At 38.8% G+C, this 12,060-nt stretch overlaps 2 protein-coding genes across 3 annotated transcripts in view; one reads left to right on the top strand and one right to left on the bottom strand.

Annotated features, from left to right (window-relative positions):
* Positions 1–12,060, top strand: part of RNF150 (ring finger protein 150) — a 245,496-nt gene that overhangs the window by 140,206 nt on the left and 93,230 nt on the right. The window lies entirely within an intron of this gene.
* Positions 2,567–4,887, bottom strand: LOC118895953 (ATP-dependent RNA helicase DDX50-like). The gene is given in 4 exon segments (XM_036853556.1): positions 2,567–3,601; positions 3,604–4,203; positions 4,205–4,688; positions 4,800–4,887. Coding segments are annotated over 4 exon segments (2,205 nt in total). The 5' UTR covers positions 4,886–4,887.

The raw sequence follows: 12,060 nt of genomic DNA, 5'->3' as shown, positions 1-12,060 counted from the left end.
CAACAGGCCGGAGTTTTGGGTGGATTATCCTTGTGAATACTAAAATTCCAGTCCATGAACAGATATTTGTACACTCATGTTCATAGCAGCATTATTCACAGTAGCCAAAATGTAGAAGCAACCCAAGTGTCCATTGATGGGTGAATAGGTCAGTAAAATATAGTTAAGTACATACAATGGAACAGTATTCATTAATGTAACAGAAAGAAAATCTAACACATGCTGCGACATGAATGAACCTTGAGGACTTCATGTTAAATGAAGGTAGCCAGTCACAAAAAGACAAATGCTCTATGATTCTAGTTATATGAGGTATCTATAGGAGTCAAATTCATAGAGACAGAAAGTAGAATCATGGATGCCAGGGCCTCAGAGGAGGGGAGAATATTGTATAATGGGTACACAGCTTCAGTTCTGCAAGATGAAAAGAATCCTGGAGATGGATGGGGATGATGGATGCACAACAATGTGAATGTACTTAATGCCACTGAACTGTATACTTCCAATGGTTAAGATGGTAAATTTTATGTTATGTGTATTTTACCACAATTTTTAAAACCCTGTACATGAAAAAAATAAAATTCCAGTCCAAGTAGGATGACTGTTAGAAGCTAGGGGAGCTGAAGAGGGTGATAAAAGAGATGAACAGGAGGTTGGCAGATGAGGTCAGGAGAGGGGAGAGAGAGTTATCCATCCAGGTGGAGAGAATCTCAAAAGATAAGTGGTTTTTGAAAGCGAATAGGATGAGGCTAGGAGTAAAGGTTGGGAAGTAGCAATATGGAGTATGGACACCCAACCATCTTCTGGCCCTGAGGTATGTGGGTTTAATAAAAATGTAAAAAAAAGACTTGCCCCTTGATCACAGTTCAGAGAAAGTAGTGTCCTCATAGGGCAGCCAGCTCAATCAAAGCAAAAAGGTGGAGGATCAAGAGAGTGAAAGCATCATTCCCAGAAGAGATGGAAGCTACTAGAGAATTTGATTTAAACTTCCGAGACTTAAATTTCTGAGAGTCATAGAGGAAGGGTTTGAGGAGCAGGACATGGGTAGGAAGTTGGGTTGGGCTAGATGATGGACAGAGCAGTGTAGCTATAAGGATCTGGGAGATAACTCATGACTTAGGAGGCCTAAACTTCAGCAGCGCCTCAGGTTGGAGATGGGGCCAGGTGACAGTACGTTAAGCAATCCGTGATATTGAAGGGCCTGCCTGAATGGGAGGAGTCGCTGGCTCTTCTGTGGTGCTTGGGGCCATCTGAGCTTATTCATATGTCTCCTTAATCTTCTGGAAGAACAAAACTAGGGCCCCTGCCTTGGTTATTCCCCAGAAAACATGAGCAGGCAGAGTAGCTGATTCCACGAGGGACACATGAGCTCACGAGACAACTGAGGAGTATCACCATTATTAAAGAAGGTACAAAATGAGTAGATACCAGCTGAGAAAGAGTGATTGAAAAGATGGACCACAAATAGTAAGGGAAGAGTCTATGCAGCAGGAGCTAAATGTTGTTAAAAAAAATAAGAAGAACCAATGGGAAACATTTAGTATGAAAAATACAATAGTTTAAATATTAAAGAACACAATAAATGAGATAAAATACAGAATGGATACAGCTAAAGACAAATTCATGAGCTGGAAGATCAGCTTGAGAAACTTCCATATGTCTGCCAGAATGGACAAAAGACACAATGAAATATCACTATATATCTATTATGATGGCTAAAATTAAAAATAGTGAGCATTCCAAATGCTGACAAGTATGCTGAGAAACTGGATCACTCATATATTGCTGATGGGAATGTAAAATAATACAGCCACTCTGGAAAACAGTTTGGCAATTTCTTTTTAAAACCAAATATGCAGTTATCATACAACCTAACAATTGTATTACTTCTTGGCATTCATCCCAGAACAAGGAAAACTTGTATTCATACAAAAACTTGTACACTAATGTTCATAGAAGCTTTTTAATAGCCAAAAACTGGAAATAACCCTTATGTCCATCAATGGGTGAACAGTTAAACTCTGATGTACCGTATTCCATACCATAGAATACTACTCAACAATGAGAGGGAATGAATTACTGATACATTCAATCTTACAACCTAGATGGATGTTAAGGACATTATCCTGAGTGAAAAAAAGCCAATCTCAAAAGGTATGATGCCATTTGTATAACATTCTAGAAAACACAAAATTAAAGAGATGGAGATACATAAGTGGACATCAGGGGTTAGAGAAGGGGAAAGAGAAGGAGAGGGAATTCCTTTATGGTGATGGAACATTTCAATATTTTAATTGTGGGTAGTAGTTATATGACTCTATATGCGTGATAAAATAGAGTTGTTGTTTTTTTTAAGGAGACAATAAAAGGAGGTTTTTTTATTCAAAGGTATAACTGGATAAGTAGATTTGTTTACAACCATTCTTGTGAAATACTTTTTAAAAAAATACAACCAACTTCTTTGCAAATAGCAGAAACAGACCTCAACTATGATGACCTAATTTTTGGTGGATAATGTACATGATTAGCCAGAAATAGGCAAGCTCACACTGGTAGATCAACTATCTCAGTCAAAACTCCGTTTGTGGCCCCCGCTTCTTGATTGATTTGTGTTCCCACTTCGTCTTCTACTATCTTGTCGACTTCCTGACCGACTCCCCTGTGGACTCTGTCTACCTGACCGGCCACCAGATCAACCACATGACCGGCCCGACCGGCCACTTGACCAGCCACTTCTCTGTCTGGAATTAGAAGATGTGTTTCCATCATAATATTCTTCAATTTCAGGCAACTTGGCTGGCACTGAGAGTATCCAGTCTGAATCATGCCACTCTGCCTGTAACCTTTCTGACTCAGTTGTGGGAACATCAAAGGAAATGCCCATATTTCCTTTTAGGAGGCACATTCTGGTAGTTTGGGACACAGCACTACTACTCAGCTTTCTGTTAAGTTCTTTCCAAGCACAGCTAACATCCTGTATTTCTTCTGGGTTTTCCAGAGTCACGGTCACAAACCCCTTATCAGAGGTGATTAAAGAACGTGGTTCAAAACTTGATGCGCCAGAGATGTGGGCTAATGCTGCAGCCAGTGCGTCCACTGCACCTTTCTCTTCTATCAGTCTGTGAGCTGATGGACGGAAAAAATCAACAGCAGCGTAAGAAACGGAAGCCAGAGACCTGATGCCATCGATGCTTTTAGATTTAACTAACTCCATTGTAGAAGGAACACCTACATGTTTCAAAGTAATTCCTGCTTTTTGTTCCACATATCTGAATTGACCTCTTTCTCTTGGTTGATAAAAACATATGCAAATCCCTGTCCGGCCAGCTCTATCTTTGCATCCAGAGCGATGAATATAGGACTCAACATCCTGTGAGGGTGAACTCTGAATCACCAGGTCAACCTCAGGAATGTCCAAACCACGGGCAGCCACATTGGTTGCCACCAAAACTTTAAAACTACCCTCTCTGAAGCCTTTCAGTGTAATTTCTCTTTGTGACTGTATGATGTTGCCATGTAAACACTGGGCATTCTCTTTGATGTGTGGATTCGTGGCCATTTCAGTTACATTCTTTTTGGTCTCACAGAAGATAATAGACCTCTCCCTTCAGACCCGCTGTAGACTTGAACGACGTCTCCAATAACTGCTGGCCTCTGAGACCAATGGCACTGGATGGCCAGAGGTTCCACAGTAGTTGCAGCCTTTTGAGTCATTTTCCCAACAAGGTCAACCTGTTCATATCTGGATTTCATGTATTTTTTTGCAACTTTGTATACCCACTGTGGGCAAGTTGCAGAAAAAACTAAAGTCTGAGGATTGTCTTCAGAATCAGTTTTGTAGGATCCGTGGATAATATCTTCAACTTGTTCAGCAAAACCTAAATCTAACGTTTGATCCACTTCATCCAGCACGGCGTGGCGCAGTTTAGAAAGATCTAATCGGCCGCTCTGCAGATGATCTTTGATATGACCAGGGGTCTCAACCAAGATGTCAATACCATTTTGAATATGATTAATTTGGCTTTGATATGATGTTCCACTATAAAAACACGCCACACTGAGTTTCCTACTTATATATTTGAAGTCTTTGGCTACTTGGTTTGCCAATTCCCTTGTAGGAGCCAAAACAAGTACCTTTGGTGAGAGGCTTTTTTTAGTTGTCTCTTGATTTCTTTGGAGTCTTTCAATCAAGGGGATGGCAAAAAGAGAATGTCTTTCCTGTTCCTGTCCGCGCTTGAGCAATTAAATCTTTTCCTTCATATACAGAACCAAAAGTCTTAACTTGAATAGGAGAGAGATATGTTACTCCTTGACCTTTCAGAAGCTTTATAGTCTCTTCAGAAATAGGGAAATTGGAGAAGGCTCCTTCTTTCTGTTCACGTGTTAGGGTCTCTTCTAGTTTATTATCACTTGATTTATGAGTAGAGCTATCTAAGAATGACACTCGCTTTGATTTTTTTTCATATTCATCAATATCTCCATTTGACAGATCTTTTCTTCTCGACTTACGAGATTTAGAAAATTCATCTGAAAGTCTGTTACATCCTTCCTCGGTGTCACCATTTAGCTTCTCTTTCATTTTAGCTCTTTTGGGTTTGGCAACATCCCGGTCATCTGCAACAACATTTCCTCTTGTTTCTGATTGCTCATCTGAGTCATAATGGTGCCTTGACTTCCTTCTATCACTCCAGCATTGTGTAATATGTTTTCAGCTTATCTTGTTTACATCTTCATAACAGCCCTATAAGGGAAGTACAGGTCCATAATCCCTTATCCGAATTCCGACATCCGTAGAGCTCTTTTGCCTCTCCTTCCTCTGGCTCTCGGTCTCCTCCAAAGGTGCCTCCAGCTCCATAATGTCCCCCCAGAGGAGTTTCCCAGGCATCATTCGCCACCGCTGCCGCCACCTCCCTCTGGGCACGGTGGCCACAACCACCTACGGGCAGCCACGTGTCACAGAGTTTTATACAAAGACATTTTGGGTGTAGTTTTGCCAAAACTAATGACGTCTAAGTCCTATAATCTAGTTGATTGTATTGTGCCAATCAATTTCTTGTTTTGATAATGCACTATAATATGTAAGATGCCACCATTGGAGGGGGCTGGGAGATGGGTGCATGGGACCTCTGTGTATTATTTTTGCCACTTACTAGTTTATAATTATTTCAAAATAAAATGAGAGGGGGAAAGTATTAAAAAAATATGGTGACCAGAAAAATAAGTGCCACCAACAGGATAATAGGAATCACAGGAGAGAAAAAATATAGGAGGAAATATTTCAATAAAGTATGAAGATAAATGTTTTAGAATTAAAGAAAGAATGAAATAGCTTGAATTGAAAGTGTTCATGTACTACCAAACTAATGGATGAATACTCATAAGTAGACCTAGTGACATTTAAGAATATCAAAGACTATTCTCAAATGTAACTCCAAAAGGTTACAAAGAGAAAGAGCAGATCACTTCCAAACAACAAGAATCATGATGGCATCAGACCTCTCTACAGCAACAGTAGTGTAAGTGGATATAACCGTCATGAACACACATGCAGTTAACTACACAAACTCAAAGTACAGCAGCAACTGACAGAATTTCAGAGAGAAAACATATAGAGCAACAGTTGTATGAGACATTTTGACACTCCCCTTTGAGACAATCAAGCAGGTGAAAATAAACAGATATGGAAGATCTAAATATAATTAATAAGCTTAATCAATGAGATATGTATACACAGCAAATAATGTTTTCGAATGCACTGTTTCTGAATACAAATGGAACATTTACCCCCCCAAAATATATTAGATGATTAAGGATCAATATCAAGAGACTGTGTTCCTTTGACCATAATGCAACAATAGCAAAATAATAATGATTGCAAATGGATAACTTTAAAAATCACATATGTTTGGAAACTAAATACATAATACTGAATAACACTTCGGCTGAAATAAAGTCTGCTTCTTCAGAAATTTTTGATGTCTTACAAAGAAACTTTATTGTATAGTTTTCTTCATATAAGGCTAGTATTTATTAGGTTTATCCTTAGATATTTTATGACTTCTGCTGCTATATGTATAGATCACTTTTTCCATTACATATTCTGGTTAGGTATTACTGGTGTATAGGAACCTCCTAATTTTTGTGTGTTGATCTTGAATCTTATATTTTACTGAGCATTCCCCTAATTTTAATAGCTGAGTTATCTTGGCTTTTTTAGATGGTCATGTGATCCGTCAAATAATGACAGTTTGTACTCTTCCTTTCCAAGATTTACCACTTTAATTCCTATGTTTCTTTGCACCAAATATTACTTCTACTTTAAATATTGGCTCATCCTTGTCTTATTCATGATTTGAATGGAAAACTTCTAATGTTTCTTCCATTTAGTGTACTATTTCTGGAAGATACTTTATATCATATTAAGTAAGTTTCCATATATTTCTCTTAATAAGAATCAGAATGGGTACCATTCCCAACATATGGCTTAGGTCTCTAAGAAGCTGACTGCTGTACATCTCTCCATATTAAGTCAGAGAAAAGGAGAGAGGATCTGGGGTGCACATACTCAGCCCTTTTATGGATAAGACCTTGGAGTAGCAAACGTCATCTCCACTCAACATCTCAATGGCCAAATATTCATCACATAGCCATATCTAGCTGCAAGGGAGGCTATTGATGATTAATGCTTTTCACTCAACAGCCCGTGCCCATCTGAGACACTAATACCATAGAAGTGCAGAAGAGCAGATGTTGGAGGACAGCTAGCTACACCAGATAATCTCATATGTTGTATCCCTTTGTTAATGTACTGAAACGCATTAACACATTTTTTTTAATTCCCCCCAAAAAGGAATTTTAATGTTTTATTCTCTGGAACAAACCTGGAATCTTTAGTAGATACTCAATATCAGATTTTATTTGTTTTACTGATGTGATGAAGGAAAGACACAGTGTTCTAAATGTTTATCTAAATCTTTTTTCAGATGTATAATGTTCCTTGTTTACAGTAATGCCCTTATTTTCAATGTACATACCTGATTCTCCTGTCAAAAATGTATTTGACCTCTTTACTGTTACTCTTCCTGTTTTCACACTAGGTACTCAAACCACTTCTCAAATGAATATTTTACCATTTTGAAATTTATTTACTTTTGAGGCTCCCTCCCCTGTTGGTCCAGGAATAATTCCTGGAAAGCTGTGGAATGGAGAGAATTGTGGGATGTGCTTATGCATAAAATATAGCACACACAGTGATGTGTTAAGGTTTGGGGTGAGACATTCATCGGCAGTCTGAGAGTTGCTACCCTTGTTTCTCCCTGCGTGCAAACTTTCATTTACACAGAAAAACTGTATTTGAAAATATTCTAGGCCTATGGTCTTATTTCCAAAGTTCATTGAACATTAGCTCTTTACTCCATAGGGCTTCTGTCATAAAGTCTGGTCTACTTTTCCATCTGATGCTGGACTAGACAGACACCTCAAAATCCTTTTACTCTTCCCTCTTAAACTCTTGAACCTATCATGGATTGAAAACTAGTGGTCCGAAGACTAACTCCAGGTGCTTTCCAGTTAAAAAAAACAAACAAACCAACCTTTAGATGGATGTGTGTTATTTTCTTCTCAAATCATCTCATTTCCTGTTGTCTTTTCACCGGGCTTACATTTAGATTCCTGGCCTGGCACCTGTAGGATTTGAATTTATGATTCTCCGCCAGGAAGAGCCCAAGGCAGCCATCTCTCTGCATTCTAAGCCCTGGACTCTTTTTTTTTTTTTTTTTTTTAAACATCTTTATTGGAGTATAATTGCTTTACAATGGTGTGTTAGTTTCTGCTTTATAACAAAGTGAATCAGTTATACATATACATATGTCCCCATATCTCTTCCCTCTTGCATCTCCCTCCCTCCCACCCTTCCTATCCCGTTTAACACAACTCATCTCCTCTTTGGGGAAGCTTTCTCTGCCCGCCTCTCTTCCTCTGTGGTTGGTTTGCCATGTGGCTCTCCAGAGTCAAGATAACCCAAACACAAGGCACTCTCCTCCTAAATACACCTCCTCACTTGGTTGTCTCAGTTAAGAAGCATCCAGAGAGGTAGACCAAATAACCTCTAATTAGACTCTTATCCATTACCAAACAATAAGTATAAAAAACCTATAAATAAGTTTTAAACTTTTTTGGAAATATTTTTAGACTTACAGAAAAGTTGTAAAACAGAACCTTCTTGTACATCCTTTACTGAGCTTCCCCTAATCATTAACACGTTTTCTAATGTTAAATCACCCTCACCTTCCTAGGATAAATCCCCTGGGTCATGAAGAGTTTTTACTATATGATTGGAATCTATTTGTGAGTGCTTTATTTTTGCATCTGTGTTTGTTAAAAATAATTTTGAAATTAATGCAAAAAGTGATAGTGCTTTACATTTCTATGGTACTTTGCAGGTTTTGTAAATCATTTCACATACATTATCTCACTTGAGAATAGATAATAATCAGGAGCTGACTCTTTTTTAAAAAAGTAGATATTAAGTGTATAAATAAAAAATATCTACAAATGGAAACTGCAGGTTTCTCTTAGTATTGACTAAATTCTAAAGGGCCATCCATGGAACTAAAGTAAGGATTAGGGGAGAGAGGATGCAGAGAATTGAAAAAGGATTTTTGCTCACATGAACTTAGGAGGGATTTTATCACCCTCCAAGATGCACAGGAAGGAAAGGGGCTGCCAGCTCTGTAAAATATCTAGCCTTTTGCTGGTTTTCTAAACATTCTATTAACACAGTGTTTAAACAACCTGGTTTTGAATTCATAAGTAAAGGATTTCCTGGTTATTCAACATTCTTTGGCTTTTTGATCTTTTGTTTGGATTCCTTACTTATCTGCATGTACCAAATTAGATGATGGCAATTGAGCCCTCTCCCGGGAAAAGGAAGCACTAAAACTACAGGCTGCTCCTGCTGTTTAACTGGCAGCAGGGTCCTGTGTGTCCTGGCCACACGTTCTCTCGCGGGGCTGAAGAGTTTTTCCAGGATACACGATAATTACACAGCAGTGATCACACAGAAGTAGAAAGTGCCTTTGGGAGGAAAATAGATGGTAGGCTGACATCATTTTGCAAAAAGAGACACTCTATATTACAGTGACTAGGAGTCAGAGTATACACAGAATGGCCCAAATGGCAGGACCTCTTTGTAGATTTTACCCGTACAAAATATGCTTTTTTTTTAATGAATGGCTGTTATATGTTTAATCTTTTCATTTAACATATGAAGTGGACATTTTTCCAAGTATGTTTGGATAGCATGAGTTTTTTTTGTTGTTTGGGGTTTTTTTTTAACATCTTTATTAGAGTATAATTGCTTTACAATGGTATGTCAGTTTCTGCTTTATAACAAAGTGAATCAGTTATACATATACATATATCCCCATATCTCCTCCCTCTTGCGTCTCACTCCCACCCTCCCTATCCCACCCCTCTAGGTGGTCACAAAGCACCGAGCTGATCTCCCTGTGCTATGCGGCTGCTTCCCACTAGCTATCTATTTTACATTTGGTAGTGTATATAATCTATGACACACAAGAGGCTCGGGGAAGAGAAGTTAACAAAAAGCATATTTTGATATACACTACCAAAATATGCTTTTTATTAACTTCTCTTCCCCGAGCCTCAGAGCCTCCTGTGTGCCATAGATTAGATGCTTAAGGCAGCACTTAACTCTGAGGAGATCTCTCAGCTGGGCTTTCAGCGCTGTCTCCCCCATCACCCCCACTTCTCCCCTCGCTCCCTCCTCACGTACACCCTCAGAAGCAATTACACTACAGCCTACCTGGGGAGAATCTGCTGGCTTCTCTGGGACGCTAGCTGCATCTTCAAAATGAAGCAAAGATCTGGGAATTGTCTGAAAACTCACATTGGTGCACATGTCTTATTTGAACAGATTAGATCCTATAGCAGCTTTTGGTCCTAGATTTTGTGCATTCATCAGACTGCTCAGATAATTCATCAAGTCCACTTTGTACCATTTTTGGACACCCTAAATACCTAAATTCTTTTTTTAAGTAATTTTTTTTTTAAACTTTGGGTTTATTTACTTATTTATTTATTTATTTATTTATGGCTGTGTTGGGTCTTCGTTTCTGTGCGAGGGCTTTCTCTAGTTGTGGCAAGCGGGGGCCACTCTTCATCGCGGTGCGCGGGCCTCTCACTATCGTGGCCTCTCCTGTTGCGGAGCACAGGCTCCAGATGCGCAGGCTCAGTAGTTGTGGCTCACGGGCCTAGTTGCTCCGCGGCATGTGGGATTCCCCCAGACCAGGACTCGAACCCATGTCCCCTGCATTGGCAGGCAGACTCTCAACCACTGCGCCACCAGGGAAGCCCCCTAAATTCTTAATGACTATTTCTATTGGGATAAATGGATACCCTCAGTATCTCTTTTTATCGCGCACAGTAAGAGCCTAAAGTGCATGGAGAAATATCCCAGAATCCCATCTATTTTTTACCATCATCAGCCCTAGAAATTCATTATGAATAATGAAGATGAATAAGATTGAGGTGCAGATGAAAAGAACTGCCCCATTTCCATTTTCACTGTCTTTTCAAGCGGATGTCGTATATCATGAAAGCACAACAGTGGGATGAACAACACAGGTAGTGTAACTAAGCACTTAAGTTTAAAATAAATGTGTTAAAGTAGCTAATTATACTTTATAGGAAGAGAAAATGTTTTCTCTTGTCCTGAAAAATAGGTGATGGGTAATTTAAAACTTCATGGATATCCAAAATTTGGTTGCCTATTTTTTTTTTGAATTTTAGAATTTTATTTATTTTTTTATACAGCAGGTTCTTATTAGTTATCTATTTTATACATATTAGTGTATACATGTCAATCCCAATCTCCCAGTTCATCCCACCACCACCACCCCCTGCCACTTCCCCCCTTGGTGTCCATACGTTTGTTCTCTACATCTGTGTCTCTATTTCTGCCCTGCAGACCAGTTCATCTGTACCATTTTTCTAGGTTCCACATATATGCGTTAATATATGATATTTGTTTTTCTCTTTCTGACTTACTTCATTCTGTATGACAGTCTCTAGATCCACCCACGTCTCTACAAATGACCCAATTTCGTTCCTTTTTATGGCTGAGTAATATTCCATTGTCTATAGGTACCACATCTTCTTTATCCATTCGTCTGTCGATGGACATTTAGGTGGCTTCCATAACCTGGCTATTGTAAATAGTGCTGCTGTGAACATTGGGGTGCATGTGTCTTTTTGAATTATGGTTTTCTCTGGGTATATGCCCAGCAGTGGGATTGCTGGGTCATATGGTAATCCTATTTTTAGTTTTTTAAGGAACCTCCATACTGTTCTCCATAGTGGCTGTATCAATTTACATTCCCACCAACAGGGCAAGAGGGTTCCCTTTTCTCCACATCCTCTCCAGCATTTGTTGTTTGTAGATTTTCTGATGATGCCCATTCTAACTGGTGTGAGGCGATACCTCATTGTAGTTTTGATTTGCATTTCTGGTTGCCTATTTTAAACATGCTGAGCTGAAGTTTGAAAAAGCTGTCCAGTTCCAGAGCCCAATTCTTCACTGTTACTCTCTATGGTCTCTTAATATAATTAAGGAGATAATAGGAACATTGTTGTGCAGGGAGGGGTGGAAACTAGTGAAGAAAGGGTTAGGCTACCAAATAGTAAATATGTTAACAGCTCCACAACCAAAAGAGCCTGGTATTGGGTCAGCGAAAGATAGACTCATCTTACAAAAAAAAAAAAAAAAAATCCAAAAGTAGACAACAATATATGTCTGAGAATTTAGGGGAAAAATAAATTGCATCCTATCTGTCTCCTTTCTGCCCAGCACATTATAGGAGCTCAATAAATGTGTTGTTATTGAATCACATTCAGATTGTTCAAGATTTAAATGGAAAAATAAAAATACATTTAAGGTTTCAAAAAGCAATTTTAGATGAGTATTTCTATCATCTTTGGTGGAGAAGAGCTTCCTAAGCAGAGTATCAAAACTAGATGCCATAAAGGAATATACTGATA

The sequence above is a fragment of the Balaenoptera musculus genome, chromosome 5 (assembly GCF_009873245.2).
Source record: "Balaenoptera musculus isolate JJ_BM4_2016_0621 chromosome 5, mBalMus1.pri.v3, whole genome shotgun sequence".
NCBI classification, from domain to species: domain Eukaryota; kingdom Metazoa; phylum Chordata; class Mammalia; order Artiodactyla; family Balaenopteridae; genus Balaenoptera; species Balaenoptera musculus.
The sequence above is the reverse complement of the archived record's forward strand: the minus strand, read 5'-3'. Positions and strand labels throughout refer to the sequence as shown.